This window comes from Electrophorus electricus, chromosome 21 (genome assembly GCF_041902795.1).
Source record: "Electrophorus electricus isolate QZ-2024a chromosome 21, ASM4190279v1, whole genome shotgun sequence".
In the NCBI taxonomy this organism is placed as follows: domain Eukaryota; kingdom Metazoa; phylum Chordata; class Actinopteri; order Gymnotiformes; family Gymnotidae; genus Electrophorus; species Electrophorus electricus.
Window position 1 is genome coordinate 16,772,774 of NC_137517.1, and position 23,603 is coordinate 16,796,376.

General features: G+C 47.9%; 1 protein-coding gene across 6 annotated transcripts; it reads right to left on the reverse strand.

Moving 5' to 3' along the window:
• Nucleotides 1–2,307: 2,307 nt before the first annotated feature.
• On the reverse strand, nt 2,308–21,683 carry setx (senataxin). Of its 6 annotated transcripts, XM_081704097.1 has the most exons (27): nt 21,548–21,673; nt 20,610–20,778; nt 20,085–20,200; nt 19,743–19,931; nt 17,946–18,153; nt 17,410–17,519; nt 15,607–15,820; nt 15,157–15,276; nt 14,192–14,366; nt 13,944–14,037; nt 9,750–13,361; nt 9,523–9,619; nt 9,229–9,402; nt 8,697–8,920; nt 8,232–8,414; nt 7,466–7,607; nt 6,917–7,018; nt 6,598–6,710; nt 6,018–6,089; nt 5,459–5,608; nt 5,247–5,354; nt 4,827–4,993; nt 4,495–4,587; nt 3,776–3,925; nt 3,526–3,621; nt 3,354–3,441; nt 2,308–3,247 (listed from the first exon to the last, which is right to left on the reverse strand). In XM_081704097.1, the coding sequence occupies exons 3-27, from the start codon at nt 20,136–20,138 to the stop codon at nt 2,687–2,689; spliced, it is 7,296 nt and encodes a 2,431-aa protein (XP_081560223.1). In that variant the 5' UTR covers nt 20,139–20,200; nt 20,610–20,778; nt 21,548–21,673; the 3' UTR covers nt 2,308–2,686. The 6 variants fall into 6 exon arrangements, with proteins under 6 accessions (XP_081560223.1, XP_081560224.1, XP_081560225.1 ...); XM_081704098.1 differs by lacking the exon at nt 21,548–21,673 and having other exon boundaries at nt 14,192–14,363; nt 20,610–21,537; XM_081704099.1 differs by lacking the exon at nt 21,548–21,673 and having other exon boundaries at nt 4,495–4,584; nt 20,610–21,537.
• Between the last annotated feature and the right edge of the window lie 1,920 nt (nt 21,684–23,603).

Consider the following 23,603-nt stretch of genomic DNA (forward strand, 5'->3'; position numbering starts at 1 on the left):
ATAAACCCCCAAAAAAGAAACAATATTTCAGTTCGACCATGTCCGCTGACATGGTAGTCCAACTTCTCAAAAAGGATTAAACCACGTATCTATCTTTTCATCAGTCTTAACGGGTCAGACAGAAAGCCGATTTGTCTAAGAATGTTCCAGATGTCCGTGTGTGTAATGTAACCACTTTCTGAGTCCTTGCTGTGCATTAACACAGTTACTTCACTGCACCGAGCACTTACTAACTTATGGAGTCAAAAAAAGGTCAAAAAAGATGTTAAGTTTGTGGAACCATGTTCTCAAATGTAACGAAACATGCAGCTGGATTTGAGCATTTATATACATGTAAACAAAACTCCCACATGCACTGAAATGTGCACATCTGAAAAAAAAAATAGAAATAAATTGAATTTCACAAATATGCAAAAACTGCTTGAATAAATTATTTGTTGAAATTACTTACTGTGAATGTGTCTGTTGTCAACTGTGACAGTATAAATACACCCTACACATCTCCGCTTGGTTTGCCAACTATTCTTGGTCCGATCAGAGGCCGTTTGACTTATCCAATCACGACACTGAGCGGCGGATGTCACTCAAAGCTTTTGGACGCGGTCGTCCCCGAGGCGGGGGTAGTTACACTACGTTGGCAATATTTTTGAATGGGGAGAGGCCTACATTTCAGCTACCGGTTTAGAGTATAGTTTTAAAGACATATTTCAAATCACTGGTACAAGCTGGAAATAATGGCATTTAAAACGGCGTCCTTTTGCTTTAACAACACGCAACCACCTCGAGTTATTGCGGCGCCTACGCGTCTGCACACCAAGCTTATCATAGGCCCAGTTTCACAGTCACTCTCCTTCACCAGCAAGGCGATTGGTTCTTTTTATTGAAGGCGGGACTTGGTGTGACGCTGTGGGCTTCCCCGCTCGTACTGCAACCTGCTAGTAATATGTGCGTAGGTTTATACTGGCACACTTGGGGAAAAAACTTATACTTCAATACTTGCACAATAGAAATAATTTGTGGAAAACGGTTTTGCATATTCACAATCATTAATTTATAAGCGTCATTGTTAAACGTATAAAAAGTACGTATTTTGGCATAATTCTTGAACTTGCGTGCATTTGAATATTTCGTTGCATATTCGTGCATTCCAATTAACCGGTGGAGTCTGTGCATGCAGTTGCTCAAATACAACTGCAGACATCTCTACATTTGTTAAGTTCATTCCACAAACTGAAAAGCTTCTTGGCGCACCAGCAGAGCAGGAGGGAACTTTTCTAAGACTGGGGGCACAAATATTTCCTTAGGGTTTTTTGTTTCCCCCCCCCCCCCCCCTTCAACTTCAAATATGGGTCATGGCCCTGCCCTCTCTCTGGGACTGGACCAGAAATTCTAGGAGTGAGGAAATCTCAGCATCTGTACCATAATTCTACAGTCAGTCATTCAACAAGGGGTTCTTGTCTACTCTTGTATGCTTTGTTCAGTCCTTCACCTCTGTAGCGGATAGACATACGAGTGTTTGGCAAGCGATGTCAACCTTGAGTGCCATCCACAGACAGCAGCTCAGCTGAAACCTGTTTCAGGTTGGTCCGTAGGCTGCCGTAACACTAGTGAGTAGCTGAGGTGACTAAGGCCTAGTCCACACCAACACAGCTGAACTACAAAACACTTTTGTGTTCCCAGCCCCACACTATGGAAAAGGTGAGCACGCTGGAGCGTCTGACTTCTGCCCCCATGTCACGTCCGCCACACAGCTTTGTTTCCATGCTGAAGCAGCCGCCGACATGTACAGAAAATGGTAAGGAGACAGCGCCGTTCTCTGGCCTGATAGTCAAGCATCTAAACATTACATAAAAACGCCTACCCACGCCAAACTGTCGCTTCTGCCATTTTGGAATTAGGGAGGACATCACACTTAGGTAAGCGTTTTCTAAAAGCTGCATTTACCCTTGTCCACAGAACAGAATTGCACAATTGGGAGACTGAATTTGAAAAATATCCGTTTAGAGGAGTCAACGCTATTGGTATGAAAAGGCAAAATATCCGATTTCATACGTGTTGCCCAATTTACCTGTGGTAGCGTGGACTAGGCCTAAAGCTACCTTAGCTATAGTTAGCCCGTGCGAGCTGTACGTCTGCCTCAGCGGTCTTCTGGAGGTACGGCCATGTAAATCAAAGGCCTGGTAAACCGGTCAGACGAGCCCACGGCACGGTAGCCTCAGAGGCAGCAGCTCGAGCTAAGCCACCAATCTGGCTCCACAACCACTTCAAACAACACAAGGCCAACACAAGCACAGGGACACGGGCCTGTCAGTTCACACCATAGGTCAATGTTTACAGAATAAAAGTATTTCCCATAAAAAATGTAATCATTTACAAACAATACTTTAGACTTTTTTTTTTTTTATATAAAGAAACCAAGGTGGAAGTGCAGAGCAGTTTTTTTGTGTTTTTTTGGTTTTGAGAAAATGATTTTGACAGGCACATGAGGCTAAAATTGGCACTATTAGGCTGAATCGAGCCTTCGAACAAGGAATTGCTGGATTTGGGAGTTTTCCAGATTCTGTTCTCCAGATTTTCTTTCCAATGTAAGTAAAGCTGCTCCCATTTTGGGAGGTGAAAGGATCAGTCTTAGTCTTGCATCTTAGACCCAGGGTTTAATAAAATCGAACAAAACTAAAACAGGGACTCATCTCCTGCGCTTCCGATGTGACAACCACGGAGACGAGTGGGCGGGGTCTGTGCGTACATGGGGATCCTCGTCATGATGGTGGGCCTCCCCGTGTGCCCGTTGTCTCGTATCCAGCAGGCTCTGCCCGTCTCTGACCGGTTGCCTCGGACACGAGCGCCGCCAGTCTCTGTCCGGCTCTCTGACCGGTTGCTTCGGATGCAGCAGGCTCTGCCTGCTTCTGTCCAGCTCTCTGATTGGCTGGGCCTCGACCAGTCGAGCGTCTGAAGGTCTGGAGGACAGTCGAGGATCTCTGGGACGGTCAGCATGGGTTGGGGGTAGGGACGCTCGCCGTGACCAGCCGCCGGTCGACGAGGAAACTGTAGGCGAGCGGCTGTGGGACGGCTCGGAGGGACGGCGGGCGGGGACGAGCCCGCCTGTATGTGGGTAAGAGGGATTGCGGGACAGCAGGTCCCGCTTCAGGACCTTCCTCGTGGCCTCGTGAAAGTCTCGCTCTTGAGTTTTGATGATGGTTCCTCGTCTGGCGGCATCTTCGATCAATGCGCCCCAGTCACTCTGCTCCTGCAGATGCAGAGAGAGAAGAAACGTGTGGACAGTAGTGAAACATGGTGTCCAGAGAGACAGGATGTTCTACACAGGTGTGCGTGCGCGTGTTCTTCCTCTTTACCCTCAATGTGCAAAGGTGTCCCAATATGAACAGGCTGAATTTGGCTCTGGTTATGGTCACATTCATTCTTTGTCGATTTCCAACAAACCTGCAAGGAAAGGAAAGTAAAAACAACGTAAAAACGTAACACACATGCCCTCCCACCGTAAACATCACCCACACACACACTTACCCGATAGATCCCATTTTACTACCGGCTCTTACACAGGACACAATAATGCAGTCCATGTCTCTGCCTTGGAACCCATCCACAGTGTTCACTTCCACCCTGACACACACACACACACACACCCCTCCATAACTAGTTTTAAAATCAACAGTCCTTTAATGAAAAACTAATACAATTAGGTTTAGCGTGGTGTGTGCTCAAAGTTCTAACGGGGGTCTCGGGGGGGGGGGGGGGGGGGCAGGCAGACACTTACGAGGGGCTTCTGCTGTCCTTCAGTGCCTCCAGGATGTGCTGCTTCTGGGCGTTGTAGGGCGTGATGACACCCACGCGAACCACCTGCTCCTCCCGAACCAGGCTGAGCAGGAGCAGCACCAGCTGCACCTCCTTCAGGTTGTAGAAGGACCTGACCGGACAGGGAGGAAGCAGGATGCTCATCAGGTTAACAGCGCAGGAGACGCCTCAAACCGACACCTCGGGGCATTTCCACACTAGAATCTCTCTCCACCCCCCACCCCCCACCCACCCGGAGCCAGGTTCGTTTGCTCTGTGAGTTTGGTACGTATGGTCAAGCACGAGAGCCATTTTTTGGCACTTCTAGCGGTGCGGTCTGCAGCAGGTTTGGGAGCTCGCTGCCCCTGGCGGTCTGGATGTTGCATGACTGGTTCATTTTGTAACATGACTGCTTCGACTCATCTAATAAGCGTCTGCTTATTAGCTCATGTCTGCACGTCTCTGCTAACCTGCCTGAGATCATGTCCCGCCCCTTAGTTTAACACCCGAGTGTTTATGTCCAAAGAGAGCAGCGAACAGACAAGCCTAGTGGCCGACATGCAGCAAGCACACGCCCCAGCGGGCCCCCTCCCTCAAACGATCCCGGGTCGGCTGAGGACAACAGCGTTCAGGACAGGCGTGAAGACGGCCTTGCGGGATTCCAACATGAACCACGCCGGTGGAGCCGAGCGAGACCCTTACTCTCTCACTCTGCTCTCCCTTCCATCCGTCACGTCGAATACTCGGTAGGGTTCAAAGGGCCAGTTCAGGGAACACCTCTTCTCCGCAGTCCTGCTGGAGAAGGAAAAGCACACAAGCACACACACACACACACACACACACACACACACACACTCCAGTCAGGTCTCATCTCTATCCCACTGGAGAACACCACCAAACCGATGGCCGAAACCGCCCGGAGGCGAAAGCATCTCGACCTCACACGGGGGTCACTACACACTAAAGGAGAAGGAATGACTTCGGGGATCTGTGTGTACTGCCGCAGAACAGACGTGGAGGGTGGAGAGGAGTACCAGTGGGTCTTCAGTTTCTTGCTGTAGATGTACTTGGAGGGAAACTCGCAGATGTCGGGGTGCATGCGGTACTGCATGCTGAGGAAGACGCTGGCAGACTGCAGGGGATGAAGGCTCACCATTAAGCGCGCCATCAGGGACTGGTCATAGCCCAGTTTCTTCGCGTTCTGGTCACACACACACACACACACGACTATGTTCTATACAAGCTTTTACATGAGAACTTGTAACTGGTCCTGCCGTGAGTGACCAGCTACATCTGTTAACCCTGTATGGATAATTCTGGCTTTATTAAAGCTGGAGTTGTCTAAACTGAAATCTCTTTGGATTTACTCAATCAATAGAGAGAGGCAGACAACGGTCGTACGCTAGCACGCGTTACCCGAGAGTCGACAGCAGTCATACGTTAGCATGCGTTACCTGGGAGACGACAGTAGGTGGGAGCTGCTCAGGATCACCCACCAAGATAAGGGAGGGGCATCGATACAGGAATGGAATCAAGGTCTCAGTTTCTTTAGCCTGCCCCGCCTACACACACAGGCGAACACGCAAACAAACTCTTGCTTAACACTCATATCCCTTGTTGAAGCACATGGTGAATGCCGGCAAGGCGCGGCAGTGTGTGGGCAGACCTCATCCACGATGACGCAGCTGAAGGGTTCCCGGCCAAGGCGGCGGAAGGCAGATTCCAGGACGACGCTCCCGCTTGTGCTCAGGGTGGAGCAGATCACGTTAGCTTCCTGCAGCAGGCGCGCCTGCACCTCCTGACGCTTACGGCGGTTCTGGGGGGGCAGAGAAGTGTAGAGAAGACAAAAGAAAGGAAGTGAAATGAGGGAGGTGAAAACTAACAGCGGTGGAAGGGTTAAAACAGGACCCCTGATGCTGCTGACAAGGGTGGAGCTTTCAAATCTCACACCGCCCCCAAACACCACACAATTACACCATCGCCATGCCCTGCAGCGTAGTTACAGGACACGGGGGGGGGGGGGTTTCCTACCTCCCTCATCAGGGTAGTTACAGGACATGGGGGGGTTCCTACCTCCCTCAGCAGGGTAGTTACAGGACACGGGGGGGGGGGGGGGGTTCCTACCTCCCTCAGCAGGGTAGTTACAGGACACGGGGGGGGGGGGGGGGGTTCCTACCTCCCTCAGCAGGGTAGTTACAGGACACGGGGGGGGGGGGTGGTCCTACCTCTTTCAGCTGTCTGCCCAGCTTCTCACGCTCCTTTAGATAATGAGACTTCTGGGCCATCAGCTGCACAAACTGCAAATCGGCCAATGTCAGGAGAGAACACACAGACAGAGCATGCGAGAGATGTGATTTTTGCCCAGTGTAAAGCTCCAGCGTGCATGCGTGTGTGTGTGTGTGGAGACTGGTTTCACAGATGCTGGACCCGAGCTCTGTGATGTTTACTTAAGCCATCAGCTCAAAGATCATAAGTAAAATTTTAAGTGTTGATTTTATAACACACCCATAATCCTTTATGTAACATATGCCAAATGAATTTAAATGAAAATCTATGATAAACCTTTTCATTAGTGTTGTCATGCGTGTTTGGGTAATTCCACAAACAAGGCCTGTGCAAGTCTGCACCCCCACGCAGGTGTATGCTCGCAAAACGTGCGCGTTACCCACATTATGGTCTGGACGGACTGCTGGTTTAGACAGCCCTTCAACCCTGGGGAACGTGCGCATCAAGAGCGGAGACTGGGCATTGCACCACATAAGCACGGCTCAAACATCACCCTCTAGTGGGTGACAAAGGCATTACCTCGTCTGATTTTTTGAGAGTCCTGGCACACTGCTGAGAGATATTCTCAATACGCTGTTCTAGCTCCTCCTTCTGCCTCTGTATATCAGAATCAGACGCCTGCTGGGCTTTCACTGGCGCCACACACACACACACACACACACACACACACACACAGCTGTCAACGACAGTCTGAATGCACACATACAGGTTCTATATGGACATTCATGGTATTTGGCAGGCACTCTTCTACAGAGCAACCTGCATATTCATTATGACCGTGTGCGTGTCGCTGGGGTTGCCAGCCCCTCCCTCCTGCTGACTCAGGTGTTCTACTCACGTGTTCGGGCCTTGGTCTGGCGGTCCAGGCTGAAGGGGTGCAGCACTGCCGAGATGGTCTTCTCACTTCCCAGCCGCACCAGATTAATGTCCCCACAGTTCCCTGTGGGAAAAGCGTCAGCACAACTTACAGCCGCTGCCTTGTGAGGAAACGTTTGCCTCACTGCGAGGGGCGCACCCTGATGGTACCACAGCCTGTGGGCGGGAGCCGAGAGCGAGCGTCGGCTGTGGCACACACTCTCTCCCCTCTCAATCACAGACGTCTGCGAGCTCTCATGTCAGAAAGGGGTGGACGGCGTTACTCGGCTCGCTGACACTGCATGAGCAGCAGCTCGAAAAGACATGGCAATTGGTTACATGTGCCTTGAGGGAAAGAGAAAAAAACAAAACAAAAAAAAACACAGACACAGCGATTGGCTGCACGCGACTCAAAGGACGACCCTGTCGAGGAGAGGTAGTCTACTAAAAACCCTAAAAACAGCACACAAACATAAAAAAAACAAACAACAACAGACAGACAACCAGGCGTGGGCCTGTGATGGAGCAGCACCTTGGGGGCAGTTACTCTTCTCTTTGAAGGTGGGGATCATTTTCTTCATCAGGTTGTCGATGGCAGCATTGGAAGGTGCACACACCAGAATCCTCATCCGGCTACACTTGCCCTGGTGACTTACCGATGTACTCGCACGGTCCTGAAGAGCCACACACACACACAAACACACACCCACCCCGTTTAGGAGTCTAACCAACTAAATATTAGTCGACCTGAGAAATCAAAACATTCTGCTTCCCCTCTGAGCGAAGCCGACATGGATGGGTGGGACGTGAGCGACTGATTGTTCAGAAGAGTCAAGCCTGAACACCAGCCTGCACACACACACTCATGGAGGATAATGAACATTACAAAGTTAAACGGTACGCAGTGTGGTGGAGAGCATTAGTTTAGTAAGAGTGATGCAGGGGGCCCAAGCACGGCCAAAGGGCATCTTGTATACAGAAGGATTCGCTTCCTTAAAAGAATCGCAGCTCAAAGTCCTCGACCGTAATCTGGTGTTCTCCAGGACCCATGACCGTGGCGTGCCTTTGTGACACTGGTTCACATTTTCACCCACGTTCAGCACACAGTAATGTAGCAAAATGCCAGAGGTCAGTAGAAGTCACTGCACTTAGACAAAATTTGTTTATCTAAAATCTTTAGTCAATTAAATTTTGTGAGCTATAAATATGACAAAGGGCATTGTTTATTAGAAGTACATTTTGATTTCAGTTTGACCTTACACACACACACACACACAAACACACACACACACACTTACATCTATAAGAAGTTTATAAAGCAGACCAACTATGGTCTTGCTCTTGCCAGTTCCTGGAGGGCCATGTATCAACAGGATCTTTGGCATCTTCTGGGACCTTTTCACCATTGCAACACCATAGCCAATCGCCTTCTCCTGGTCTTCGTTATACACATCCCCAACGCTCTCCTGCAGATAAAAGGTCTGGGGGCGGGGGCGGGGGGGGGGGGGGACCACAAACATGCTTTGAGAAAAACATCAAAGTCATGAATTCTGGTCATGCAAGGGTCAAATATTAGTGAACAACCTAGAGGCAAAAGTCAGAAGAGTCACACACGATTTTACAAACCTGCATTAAGGGCCCTGGACAAGTGTCCATCAGAACGTGTGTTGGTATCCACATGTACCACACTACACGTGCTGTGTTTGAGTGGATCTCACTCGTAGACGGAGCTGGGTCTGGAGTTGTAAAGCTGCGCTACTCACCGGCGTGCCCCGCTGACGCTGGTCTTCTTGGCAGGGTGTGAGGTATGCGACGTGCCGCGAGAGGATGGCCTTCTTCATCATGCCCAGCTTCAGCTCACACAGCGCGCGGAACTCCCGCAGCGTGGTGACCAACGAGCCAATCACCTTGCAGCGCACGGGCTTGTTACTGACAGACGACACGTTCCCGCGTGTCTGAATCGTCAGGTTCAACGTTGAGGGCTGACCTACATATGAAGGCGGCGGACCACGGACGCACGCACACACACACACACACACACACACACACACACACACACACACACACACACACACACACACACACACACACACACACACACACACACACACACACCTTATTGTGCCTGCCCATTATGCGTCTGATACTTCCAACATTAAAATGAAAAGGGGGGAAAAAAAAGAAAAAAAAAAAAAAAAAAAAAGTTAGTGCTATTCCAAGTTGCTACACTAACTAGGCTCCCTGATTCTTTTTCCAAACAAACAAATGCGCGCGCGCGCGCGCACACACACACACCTCCTCCCTTGCTGTACACCACTGAGCGGGACACAAAGCCCACACAGGGAAGCGAGTCATGAATCTCCGGTTCGTCACTGGTGTATGCTCCAGTGTTTTCCGGGAGCCACAGAAACACAAGGTCTTCTTCTTTAGGGTACAACTGCTTCATATCCTGCTGAGAGTTCAGGCTCGCTGCACAGAAAATGGGGCAAGAAGAAAAACACTTTTGTTAAGGCAATGCGCGCTGACAATTTCTCCCCCCCCCCCCCCCCACAATGCTTTGTGAACATCTTCAGTATTGGACAGACATACCTGTGAAACTGGCACTGGCAGTACGATTGCAGTATTCAATTCCTTGGACTTTGAGGTCAAGTTCAATCTTGCTACCACTATGCCACTCAGTAGCCAGCTTCAGTAAAAAGAAAAGTACAAATTCAATGTCAACCTAAAATCCCTTAGTACAGTGATACATGAACTGGAAGGGATTTATGGCAAATGGGGGGGGGGGGGGGGGAGAAACCATGATCTAGCAAGCCCACCTCCTCAAATGCATTCAGAAGCAGCAGGGGGAACAAGACGCTGAAGTAATCCGGGTAGCTGGAGAACATAGTTGGCACCTTCTTCAGGGGCAGGGGATGCAAGTCATCTGGCGGCCCAAAGGTTTTGTAGTTGTCAAACATGCGGTGCTCCCACTTCAGAACCGCCTGTGTCAAATAGGACTGGTCCAAGGTCTGCGGCAGGTCCATCGTTGCTGCTGGCACAGAGACCGGTGCTGCTGGTCTTGGGCGGGTATTATAGGAACGTAGTTGGGAAGCCTGAGATATATTAGGAAGAGGATCTGTGGACTTGGGGAAGGGGTTTGAAGGATGCAGGATGGATCTGTGAGGTACAGCCTTGTTAGCTTGGTTTGCAGGGGGCTGGGCAAGTTTGGATGGCACAGCCTTGGCAGCCTGGTTTAGAGAACCCATGGGGGGTTGGGGAGGAATGAACGGCTTCGGAGGAGGTTGTGGTGCAGGTGGAACCCTCGCAGGATTGGGTAGAGGCAGGACAAGGGGTGAGGAATGTGCAGCCTTAGCCTTAGCCACGCAGGCAGTGGGCACATGCTTAGATGCTTTTTCCATTTCTTTGGCCAAAGAGGCACTGCGCGAAATGGAGGCATAGATTTTGGCTGTGGAAGGCTTTGCTTTATGAGTTACAGGGGGCAATCCAGGCTTTAGGAACAGACCGTCATTTATAGAGCTCTGAGCAGGAACAGCAGGCGTGGCTCTCTCAGACACAGAGGTAGATAAACAATTAGGAGCTGCACCTGCACCTCCCAAAGTTGTATCAGGTTCAGCTGTGTCGATATCCATATGGACAGGGTCTCGCTGGGTCCAGAAACCGTACTGCTCCATTTCATCCACCTGAGAGCATAACTCCATGTCCGTGGCTTCGTTCTGTGTAAGGGACCTCCATTCGTCTTCGTTGTCAAGACCACCCTCATTTACCCTTTCTGTACATTCAGTCGTTGAGCTAGCACTTCCATCGGTGCCCTTACTGCTCTCAAGAGAACGGGAATCTGACAACAACGCATGCGAAATCTGTTCACTTCTCCATTTATCGAATTCCTCTGGCATGGCAAGTTTGACTCGTTTGGCTGCCTTCTTAGAGTCTGTCTTTTGGTCAGGATCAGGCTGAGAGCATGGAAGGAAACTGTAGTCGTCTTCCTCCTCCTCCTCCTCCCCCCTTTCTGGTGCCCCAGTGCTTCCAGGTGTGCATGTTGGCTTGGATAGGGTCTCGGTTACAGGACTCTCTGCTGGTTTCTGCGGTGCAGCAGAGGTTGGCTTCAACCTCTGGCACTTCCTTCGGCTCTGCATGCAACACTGTACTTCTTGGAATGCAAGCAACTTCTTCCTGCCTTTCCCCATCAGCTTCGGCTGGGGCTTCCCCTTTCCACGAATTCTTTTTGATTTCTGCTGCGGCTCCACATGCACGTTCTGGCCGTAGGACCGAAGCTCACCCACACAGTCCAAGGACCGCTGTGAAAGTTCAAACGCCTTCCTCTGCTTCTTCTTTAACCCCAGACGCTCCGCTGCAGATTCCGACTCAACATGTTTGCGAACCTTCTTTGGTGGGACTATGGCAGGGGAGGACATCTGGCATGTGACAGAGGAGCTCGTCAAAGGGTAAACGGAGACGGGAGGCTCAGAAGATGGAGTCATGGAAGGGGGAGGTTTCTCTGACTCCTGAGCTGAGGCAGAGTGTGACCCGCGATTCAGCTTTTTACTCAGTGGTTGAATAAGAACGGCTTTTTTGTTCCGACACGGTTTCCCTTTCGCGTCAGCCATGGCAGACTTCTTAGTGGGAGTTTTGGGGGCCCTAGGTTTGGGTTGGATAAAATGATCCTGCATTTCAGGGGAATCACTTGGCTTGGCTGGTGCCAATGTGCTTGAGGCAAATGGTTCCCATAGCTGCTGCTGTTTACTGATCTGCTCCTCCACCTGCTGACAGGCTTTCTCGATGTCTTCATCGGTAACAGGTTGAGTCTTGCTAGCCCAACTTGACAAAGGTTCTGCAGCATCACAACTGGTACAAGCTTCAGATGTCGTGTGACGTTTGTGCTTCTTGGTCATGGCCGGACCATCAAGAGACAAGTTATCCCAGGCAGATGGTATATTTTCTTGGGTTTCAAACTCAAACACCTGCGATTCACTCTGATCGTCATAATCACGTCCTGGACTCTTGTCCAAGACACTTTTTGTTTTGCTTGCCTCACTGCAAGGACCTTCTCCCACCAACTTCTCATCACTCGCATCAACCTCGTCATCTGAAATGACGATTATGTTAGAGTGCGCATCCTCCATTGCACTTCTAAAGGGCTGTGTGGACATGTTCCGAGAATCACATGCATCATGTTCGGAATCACTGGACAACCCTCCAAGTGACATTTTCCGACAACGCCTTCGGACGAGTGATGCGTCCTCATCAGAATCCTCATTCCAATTATTTTTAGAGTGCTCAGTCTGCTTGGCAGAGCCTGAGGGTGCAGGATAAGTGTTTCCTGATACACATCCTGCATCTTCCAAGTTGTGGCATTCATTTAGTCCCCGTCCAGAATCAGACCTCCTCATTGCAATGGCTTGGATCTTCACCAAGTTCTGACCATCATTGAGTTTGGACCGGATTTCCTCCATTTTCCCAAAATCTGGCTTCAACTCAGCCTTAATCTCTGAGATCAATACGGGGCTTCGAGGTTCCTTTTTCACGCCAATAGTCTCAAGGCCACTGCAAAAATCTTGTGTTTCCGCACATTCCCACTGTGGTTCCTCTTTAACGACACTGAATGCGGCTCGGGTACACGTTTCTGCATCTTTGCACTGGGGCTGCTGTGGAGAATGAGGGGATGTGGAATTCAGAGAAATTAAACTTCCTGGTGGACCTGCTGGTGGTGTTGGCAGAACAGATGGAACCGCCGAGGCAGCTGACCTACTGCCGATCGCCTTCGCAAGCTTGCCCAAGCAGTTCTGCAGATCGTCGCACTCCGATTTCGTAAGGTTCCACCCTCTGGACGGGACCTCGCGCAGGTGAACGTTGAGGAGGTTCAGAAACCGGGTGGCGTCTGGATCTGTGCCCATCCGTCTCCCCTTCTTCAAGAGGGCAAGAATCAACTTCATACAAGCCTGGCTCATTGCACCAACTCCGGTTACCGATGCGTGGGAGGAAGTGGAGGTGACTCTGTGTGATCTACCTTTCCTATCTGAAGTCACATTGACACAGGCTTCACCCGAGAGCATGGCAGATAGAACTATCACCATCACCCACTCGCGAGTGCAGGGCTCAAGCACGCTCATGCAGTCTTTACTCAGATGCAGTTCTATGACATCAACAAGAACGCGGACAAAAAACTCTGTGACCTTATCACAGGTGTGCGCATGTCCAGACAGTACATCCATGTTTATTTTATCGCACAGGTAGTGGATAACGAGGAAGACGATGCCAAGTTCCGGAAGCTCCATGACGGAGCGGACGAAGGGAATGAACCAGAGAAACGTGCTTCCATACACACGCATGTCTTGCCCGATCTCTGACTGCAAGATGTTGACTAGACAGCTCATCTCTTCAAAAATAACAGCAGTGCTGCTCCCAGTTCTGTCAGAAGGCCAGTCTGACCACTGAAATACACATGGAACGAGGGGGAGATATTAAACAGAAGTCGTTTTAGTTTGCTTTTTAAGGAACTTACATTAGCATTGTTATTAATCAGTCATGTTATTAATCAGTTTCCTGTTATCTTAACGGCATTCTCAATAGCAGGTCAACGTGACCATTTCAGACAACTGGGACATCCAAATTCTGTATTTTCTTTACTTTTATCTTGAAGTTACACAGTCTTCAACAATGGTCTCAGGACACAAAGCGTGACAAACTGAAATTTAGCAGAGCAGTACAGAGCGATCGGTAACGGTGTCACAGTTCGCCCAAACAAATCTTTCAGACTCAAATTGTGGTTCAGGATTCAGGGCTGTTGTATGGCAGTAGAACCTCTCCAAGGTCCGAGGGCTCCTTTATCTCAGTACATTGTGAATTGGGAGACACATTGACACATTTGAATAAGATAGAATGAATTAGAACCATCAATGATATCAACCAATAATGCATGCTTAGTTGGGGGCTAAAGAACATTTAAAAGGGAGCTATAGCCCCTCTAAAACAAGCGTAATGACACCCCTCCCCCAATCACAGCATTTCCTTACCCCATTTCCTTGTTCTGCAGAATAACAGTCATACACCATCTGACTGCATGACACCATGTCTTCATCGTCCTTATGCTCCAACTTTACTCTTGTCCTGATCATCAACAGAAGGGCAAACCAGGCAAAGGGAACTGATTAATTAATTATCATTCATTAGTAACAACAACAACAACTGCATCCACTATACATAGAGGAGGATTACAGTGTGGTGACAGTTCATGAGAGCGCCTCAGACAACTGCCTCGTACCCTGTGGTTTTCTGGCGGATATTCTGAATTTCATCTACGTAGCTGGGAGCGAGAGTGACGGCCTGAAAAGCATCCGTGGGCTCTATCCGACTCCAAACCTGGGATCCCAGCCGGTCCAAGATGACCATGAAACACTGCAGGGCTGGCCAGAATGGGTCAGAGGCTCCATCTTCTTCTGAAAAGCAGAAAATTCAAAAGTTCTGACAACACCAAGACCAAAATTAAAAAAAAAACTAAAACAGCGCTGGGACAGCGTGAAGTCAATCGAGCAGCTTTAGTGAAGAACGCTTGCCAAATGAAACTAGTACAGCTGGAACATTAGCCAGCCACAGGTAAATGTGTCAGAAGTTAATTCTTTTAAAATTTATTCTATTTTTGTGCCATTATTACAACTTTACACTGAACTACACAGAAAACATTTGATCCAAAAGCATACCATTTTCATTAACTTGCAAATATGAAGGACTGACTTGCATTTAAATTTCCATTTTTCCCCGAAGACAAAATAATTAACATGACACCAACATACAAGGACAACTAGACGCCACCATTGTAAGGCATGTTCATAGCAGCGCATGGTGCCAGAGACAGCATTTCATATTCCTATTCATTTCTACAAAACAGCAATTTACCATTTTTTATACATGCAGAAAGGAATTACACTGTACCTACATATACAATTCTGACTGAGTACAACTTGAGCAATTGAGGTTTAAGGGCCTAGTCACCTAGGCAGTGGTGGGACTTGAACCAGCAACCTTCCGATTACAAGTCAAGTACCTTAACCACTGAACCACCAGACATCACCTCAGACATCATGGGTGCTGAAGTCACTTCAGACATCATGGGTGCTTTGGAACAAACAACACGTGTTGAAGCGGCTACGATTAAAAGTTTCAAGCAAGTGCCACTGGGGTGCGAGTTTTTACAGCTGCGTAGCACCAGAGCGTCCGCGTGCAATTTACCTTCCTGGCGGTCGGTCATGGTGTTCAGGATGCACTGCAGGATGTTGGTGCACTTTTCAGGGCCCATGAACAAGGAGTCCATAGCCTGGGAATCCAGCTGCATCAGCAGCATGCAGACACCTGCAACACAGGAGCACAGCTGAAGGTACGGGCCGTCTGCCTGCCGGCGGCTCGAGGTACCACCACCACCACCGCCACTCTGTCTGTAGAGTGCGCCGCAGCCCCATCGGCTCTACAGAACCATTAGCTTTTTGGAACAAAAAGTATACAAAGGGCCTTTGTTTTGTTAATAAAGGTTTGGTGAATTTTGGGGTTTTCGCCCCGTCAGAGTCAGTCATTTAGCTTTGGTATTGAAGTATGAACTTAAACTAGAAACCCATAATACACAAGACAAATACATAATTCTTCCCCACCAAATCTGAACTGGGAGACGGAACGAGGAAACCACACCTAGCCAGTAGTTCTTTTTGTTCTTGGAGTCGTAGAGATGCGAGGGCAGCATCTGGATTTTGCCGGAGCAGTAGTCATCTAGTTCAGGAAAGTCCAGCGAGATTCCCAGCTCGACGATGTAGAACATGCAGGAGAAGATCTCTTCCAGCTCGTAATACATGTCCCTGTCCACTCTGCCCAGCGACCTGGCTGTGGCTATCGCCCAGCGCCGAACCTGAGACAGCAGCAACACGTCACGGGTTTGCCTCGCGTTACAGGACGTTGCTGTGGTGGATAAATTCTTCAGTTTGCTGGTAAACTAATACTATAGCCTTAGAGAAACTGCAGGTTACAGTATTCACATGTTACAGACACACCCTGCGGAGAACTTCTGAAGAACACAAAAGAGCTCAGTATTTATATGGTGTTCCAGGAACGATCAGGTAATCAAACCTTCTTTTACATCCCAACCTGTCAAATCCCTCCACTATGTCCAAACCATTCCTTATTCAATATTATGCTAATTGAAATCCAATATCGTAAAAGTCAGTTTGGTACCATTAGATTCCAGTGAAGGACTTACCTTTTTAAAAAACATTTTTAAATGATCTTCTCGCATCACCGAGTACCTGTAACGCTAGACGCGTTTTTCTGTACCATTCTGTGCCTCTTACAGGGATGGTGCATCTTGTTCAGAGGCCTTTACTCTGTACTTCAGAAGGAATGCAGAATCTCTTCAGTTCTACATGTTTACCACTTCAGTTTTATATGATCGGTATTCCTAATTCAGTGTTTGACCCTTTCTTAGGTTTTATATGATTAGTGTTTCTAATTTCTAACCCTTTCCTCCTGCAAACAAAAAACAAACTTATTACTTCATAATTAACTAAAAAAGAATCCTGCATTGTTATTTTAATTGTAAATCACCAGGGTAATATTAACACTTAGAGTTAGAGCTAAAAAAACAACCCGCAACCTTATTTGATTCATTGAGAAATGAATCAAACAGCTTAAACTTAGTTTGTGGTTTGTAAATTATTTGCTACAGCCCGTCATTTAACACTGCTTTTTGTTTGTTTATTTTTTGGATGTAGTCTGCTAAATATGTCTAGAACAAACTGATTTGGCTTAGCATATTCTAATGGTCATCGGTACTAGTGCTTCAGTCTTTTGGAAATGGTAAGGTTAGCATGTAGATTTGCTTGTTCTGCCAAACCAGTATCAATTCGGACTGCACTGCTGAACCACACATTGTCACGGAGCCCAGCACAGGGGTGGAATTTAATTACCGTGACGGTGCAGAATATTCAGTCCACACTAGGATGTTTCCTTTTCAGGAATGTTCGGGTTTGCCCATCTGTTGTACACCTCAGGCAAAACTTATCCGTCCTCTAAGAAATTGCTCCCCGGATTTGCTTCATTCCAGTTTCATGTTGTAAATTCACACTTGGTTTGGCATCACTTAATGTAATTAAATATTTAAAAAGTAAAAAAAAAAAAAAGTGTATTGTCCATGTTATTAAAGCTAAAATTTTTCACTTGTACTGTTTTTTTTTTTTTTGGGGGGGGGGGGGTTCCTCTGTAGTTTAGTCATAGATAATTCCCACCCATCAGGTAATTATTCCTGGTCACATGACAGCTTGCTTCCTCCTAGCCAATCAGCAAGGAAGGAACTCTGTCTCCTTAGGATTGAGTGGCTACTTCTCTGTTGTGCCACCTCAGCATAATAACACCTTCATAAACACTCCAAATAACATTCTAGGAATCTCAGACAAACAAGTGTTACAATACAGAAGAACCCCAGGCACAAAACAATGAACATACCATCTCGTTGGGGTGGACCATCAGAAGGTAGATGCCCTGATATTTACCCGTCACGGGCACTGGGTTCTCCATCTCCTGCATTTTGCAGATCACCTTGACGAGCACATTACCTGAAATGGGACAAGCAGAGAAGGACCCACCTCAGGTACAGCACTCGAGACCACTTTGATCTCAAACCCAAGCCCAGGGCGCTTTTCCTCTAATCAACGTTCTTCCTGCTTCCATTGACTTTGGTTCATGCACCTTCAGGTACGGTACGTGTGGGGACTGGGACCGTCGTGTCCCCATCGGATTTGAACCGCCGTGTTCTGAAAGTACTCGTCACGCAGACCGCTAGTATGTTTACAGGTCCCATTGTTTTTAAAACATCTCAACAAGATTTCAATGACTTGCTGGAGGGCACACACAAACCTTCGTTTTGATCCAGTCCCTCAGAGACCATAGTGAAGCTTCACCGAGGACAAGTAATCCGGTAAGTGAAGAGTCAAGCACAGTAAAAGATGTACTGGATTCGACGCTGGAAACGCTGTACTTACACAGATCCCTGTTGCACAGCAGGTACGGGTACTTCAGCACCTCCATGATGGGGAAGCGTAAGCGGACGATGAACTCCTCCGGGGAGAACTCCAGAACAGGGCGCTCGTGACCATCATCCACCACGTAGACGTCGGCTTCCTCCAGCTTCACGTCCAGCAGCTTCTGGTACACCTTCAGCAGCCGACTCGTCTCGAGCTCCCACAGACGCTGGGGTAGAAAGCGGGGGAAGGGTGAAATGTGCGCATGTCCAGACTGAACGGCTCAGAGCGCCCCATGTGGCAAGCCAGCTACTATTTTAGCAGGGGGCTCCCATTAGAGGGGTGAGCATACAGCTGCGTCAAACTGCGTCAATCACACAGCAGTGCCGAACTAAACCAACCCAAATCGCAAACACCAAAACCCAAAGTCCTAACAGATCACACCCTTTGCAACCCAAAACACTAACCAAATTATCACACTGCATTACATTAGAGAATTGTAGGCTAAACACTGGTCTATAAGGCTTGTTTTTCAACTACCCCCACTGCTGTGCATGTCTGTGGTCTCATCACTATGGTTCACATTGGTACTACCCCAGCACCAATGGTCAGTCGTTATTCAGCACTGTGTTGTACCAGGAGTCGGTTCCTATGGCTATTGTGCAGGGGGAGGGGTTTACACCAGTAGATGGTTAGTTGTGATTGGTCAGTGGTGGTAAACCCTGGTCTTGGTGAAGATGAGACTGAAGTCAGGGTCTGGGGCTGGAGGGTTTGGGGGGGGGAGTGAGGTTCGGAGAAAACGCTCCCTGGGGCTTTGCCCGTCTGTCCCCCTCCCTCAGGAAAAACTCAGAGCCATCATCTTACGAGACCAAGAGCCTACCAATGTCACGCCTAAACCCCCAGTTAGAGGGTTTCAAAGACTCTAGAATTAGTAGAAGCGAATGGTAGGTTTTGGTCTTTATTGCAGGTCAATGTTAACAAGCATTACTGAGGCACCTCCAGAGAAGGTCTCAAATCACACAAAGAACCCAGATTTTATACAGTTATCAGAAGTGATTTACATAATCACCCCACCTTCTTAACATACTAGTATTTGAAGTCTCCACCATTATACCCAAACATACAATATTCAGTATATGCAAACTGAGATCCAATAATGCGGAAGTTACCCATCACTGCAGAATGCATCACAAATACTCCCACACAGACTCAGTCTTGTCAGACTGTTCTCCAATAGCAGTCAATGATGAAAGTAATTTTCAAAACAAAGCAGTTCCATCCCGATTACTTGATAGTCAAGTAAAGTCAGCTCGCACGTACAAAACGCGTCCCCTCCGCCTCCGGCCACGCCTGTGTGTACCCAGTGCTCTCTCAGAGTCCGAGCCACTGTCGCACCTCCACCAGGTTTAACTCTAGGAAAATCAACAGGTCTCAAAATCCTCTTCTCCGCTTCCCTTTATGACCGTTAGGACTAGATGATCAGGGCTTCCCGTATAAAACGCGCCGAACTACTCATCGACCGTATATTCGTGCGTGATAAACATTGGACGTTTTGTAGATGACAAACAAAGACAAATCTACGACAGTTTCAGTTTCCAAACTCGTAACGTAAACACGCACGAGTCCCTGTCCTCGCCCAGCTAATTACTGCGCGAGTGTGCACTTGCCAGCACTCCAGGGTGGGGAATCTGGGCTTTGTGGGGGCACGTACCTGAGGGTTTGGCTTGTGCAGTACAATAACTACAATAATGGGTATGTGTATGCATGTGTGTAGGCACAAAAATACTGGCGCGACTCTGCGCGTGTACGTGGGTTTACCTTGTGCAGATGAGGAACTCCATCTCGTACACCGTGGTATTTCACCACGCACTCGCCACAGTGGATGAGGTCGTCATTCGCGCTCTGCATTTCCTGGGGCGACATCCTGTCGGTGCAGTAGCGTTGAAGCGTCACCGTGACAACCTCATCACTCTCCGCGCTACACCACAGACACGTCTCCATCACTGTCTGAAAAGCACACAAATGTACTCACGCCTCAGAACTTAGTTTTAAAAAGCCACAACAAAAAATTGCACGAACAGCAATCTGATTACTTCTTCCCGAACTGATTCTGTTTTTGTTGTCTCATAGGAAATGACGTATGAATTTCAAAAAAGACACCTTTTGTTCTGTGGCATTTTTTTCATAGAACCTTTTCAAATTACGTGGACACATTTATTCATCTCTGTCCAGTACAGCTTGCCAACACCCTTTTCATAGCCCAGGCGAGACCATGTCTGAACAGACATTAAAACAGAACAAAGAAGCCCAAGATTATAAATTAGAAGTTCAAAGCCTGTGGCCTAATTTTTAAAACAGTAAGATGAGAGACGATAAGACAGGGTCATGACTGGAGGAGTGACAATAAGGATAAGACCCAAAACGTGTTGGTGCCAATAAAACTGCATTTCTCCACCTTCCTGAATGTTCACTCACTACCTCCCACATGCTCTGATTTTTCACGTTTTGGGTCAGAGGTCTTCAGACACTTTAGCAAGTTAAAATGGTCTCTTTAAATTCAAGCTTCCTAGCAAATCATATGTTCTGCTGTTTTCAAATCTATGAAAAGCTGCTGCTAGCATTTACATAACTATGCTCTGAATGAGTGAGCAGTGCAGTTTAAAAATGTAGAACCAAAATTTCCACCTGATGCTGATGCAAATGGTCTGCAACGTCCGGGGTTGTGTTTGTTTTAGAGTTCCACTGATACAAATGTACTTCATTTCATAAGGTGTAGGCTCCATGAAGAATGGGGTCTCGCTCTGAATGGCACATGAAGCATCGACAACTGAGCATTCTCCAAATACTCAGAGGTCTGCTCCACGCAGGAGACAAAATACTGTTATCGTGCTCTGTTGTTAATATGGAGAAGCATTAGTAACAACAGACCATTAATTTAGTCTGCCTGCTGGCTCTCTGGTAGCCTTAACTTTGTAGTCCACTAGCTAGCTTTCCTGGATAAGCTGGGGATAAACGCGCCGCTCTAGTCTCTATAAACACGACACGCGCCGCTCTAGTCTCTATAAACACGACACGCGCCGCTCTAGTCTCTATAAACACGACACGCGCCGCTCTAGTCTCTATAAACACGACACGCGCAGCTCTAGTCTCTATAAAACACGACACGCGCAGCTCTAGTCTCTATAAACACGACACGCGCCGCTCTAGTCTCTATAAACACGACACGCGCAGCTCTAGTCTCTATAAACACGACACGCGCAGCTCTAGTCTCTATAAACACGACACGCGCAGCTCTAGTCTCTATAAACACGACACGCGCCGCTCTAGTCTCTATAAACACGACACGCGCCGCTCTAGTCTCTATAAACACGACACGCGCAGCTCTAGGCTCTAGAAACACGACACGCGCAGCTCTAGTCTCTATAAACACGACACGCGCCGCTCTAGTCTCTATAAACACGACACGCGCAGCTCTAGTCTCTATAAACACGACACGCGCAGCTCTAGTCTCTATAAACACGACTCCTAGCTGACAGCTAAGCTAATAAACAGCACACGGGCTGCGCGGTTTAAACAAAAACAAAGACCACAGCTGCCGCTGCAGAAAACGTCGCCTCGCTTACCGACTTTCACGACGACTTCGCGTCACTTCATGTCCTTCTTCAGGCCTCGACGCGCGCAGCACGCTCGCCACTCCTCACGTCGCGCGCCCGTTCACGCTCGTGCTGTCCTCAAACGTCCCCCTTGCGGTCGCGAGGAAGTGACGTCGCCGCAGTGACGTTACTCTGAGCGTGTTCTCGCGATGACTGGGACCAGTTCAATTTGTAGGCGCCGCGACCGCAACTAATCAGCGCGACATGAGTTAACGTTAATGAGACACACACACACGCACGCACGCACCCTGGCATATATTAGCAATAAGCTTTAAAATATCGTTTCCACTTGTGCAAAAAGTCTGAGTTCTCAGCAGGCGATGACAGCCGGTATCCAGGGTGCTAGACAAAATCAGATGATGATCTTGACTGACACCAATAAGGTATACGATCACTGCTTTGCCCCCAGAGCACCTAACACCTTTCATTCTGGGGTCTTCTTTTGTCTTTATTCTTCTCTCCCAGACAAGTGCCATCCGTCCACTCAAGGCTCTCTCTCTTATGTATCTCTTCAAGGAAAAACACCACTGTTTACTAATATCCTCTTAAGCGATACCTTTCGCATACCTTTATTTCCGATCAACACATTTTAAAAATCGTATTCAGTTTTAGTGTATGTTCAGACATGATTTCACGTGGTGTGCAGAAGCAGGACCCGCTCATACTGTAACTCTGACATGTTGCTACTCACCTCACGGGTGTAGGCAAGCTACACCTTACAAGGATGAGAACGCGGCCACACATTAGCAATATAGCAGACCGTTATTACTGTGCAAGTTGTTAACCTATTAATCAGTGAATTAGTATTAATAATGAATATATTAGAAATTACGATTTAATAATAAAAAAAAAGTCCATCAGGACGAAATAGTCTTAGAAATACTAATAATTTATACCTTTAAGACAAGAATAATGTAAGATGTATGCTACAAGTGGTAGATCAACATATACAAATAAGATAAGCTAGCTGAAACAGGGCAATATATGAGAAATGTAAATAATCATTTGAATAAAATCAGTCCAAGGCGTAGGACTAGTTAATGGCAAATTGCACCTAGCAGCAGAGAATGATGTGTCCCCTCAGCAATAAACTGTTGCAGACTACCACTTTGCACGATGGAGTGGAAACCCTAATGGCACAGACAGTTCTGATTATCTTATAACCTCCCTTGTCATGATGTGAACTTTGGCCTGAGGCTCCTCTGCCGTTAGCCCAGTGTCACACCATGTTGACACTGCCCACGTGATCCAGCAGGAAACAGGCCAGTTTAAACGATCCCTGCCCAGAGATTCAGCAGTCTTGAATCGCCACCCTGTCTCAGGCTAACTCCGCATCTCTGACATTTCAAGCCATTACCACAGAAAAGGTTACTGTGACAAAAAACGCCCCACAGAATCTCCTACTAAGGAAAAGGGGGCGTGTCTAAGATGATGGGCAGTTCCCGAAAGCGTAGGAAAAGCAGTTATGATTTTGCAGTATGCACTGACCCTGCCATAGAGCACATCAGAGACCAGCCTGGGCTGGCTATGGTGTGTTGGGACACTAGGTCTCCTCTTGGTTTGTCTCCACATATTTTTCAGGTACAGCCCCGCGCTGGTCCTCCGTGTCTCGAGGTCTGGCACCAAGATCATCCGCATTTGAGGCATCCTCCGGAGAATGTCTGAGGCGTAGACAGGAGCTGAATTTTTATACACTTTAAGAGTGATTATATAATTGTCCCGCCTTTTTTACATAGGGGGGTTCTGTACCATCCTGTACTTGTTGGAGGGATGATGTGCCTTACACAGAAGTCTGCATAGGCTTACCCAGAATCCTTTGTAGAAGTCTGAAAAGGCCCCTACAGAGACCTCTGTGTCGCTGTGTTGCCTCTGTGCACTGAAGGACACAAAAAATGGCATTTTTGTACACTTTTCCTTCTTTTTGCCTTCCATGCATTGAGGTTCCCACCATTATATCCAATTAACTCACCTACAAATGTAAAATGCGATATTGATTTTGCTATCATTTACTTATTTACCATGAGTA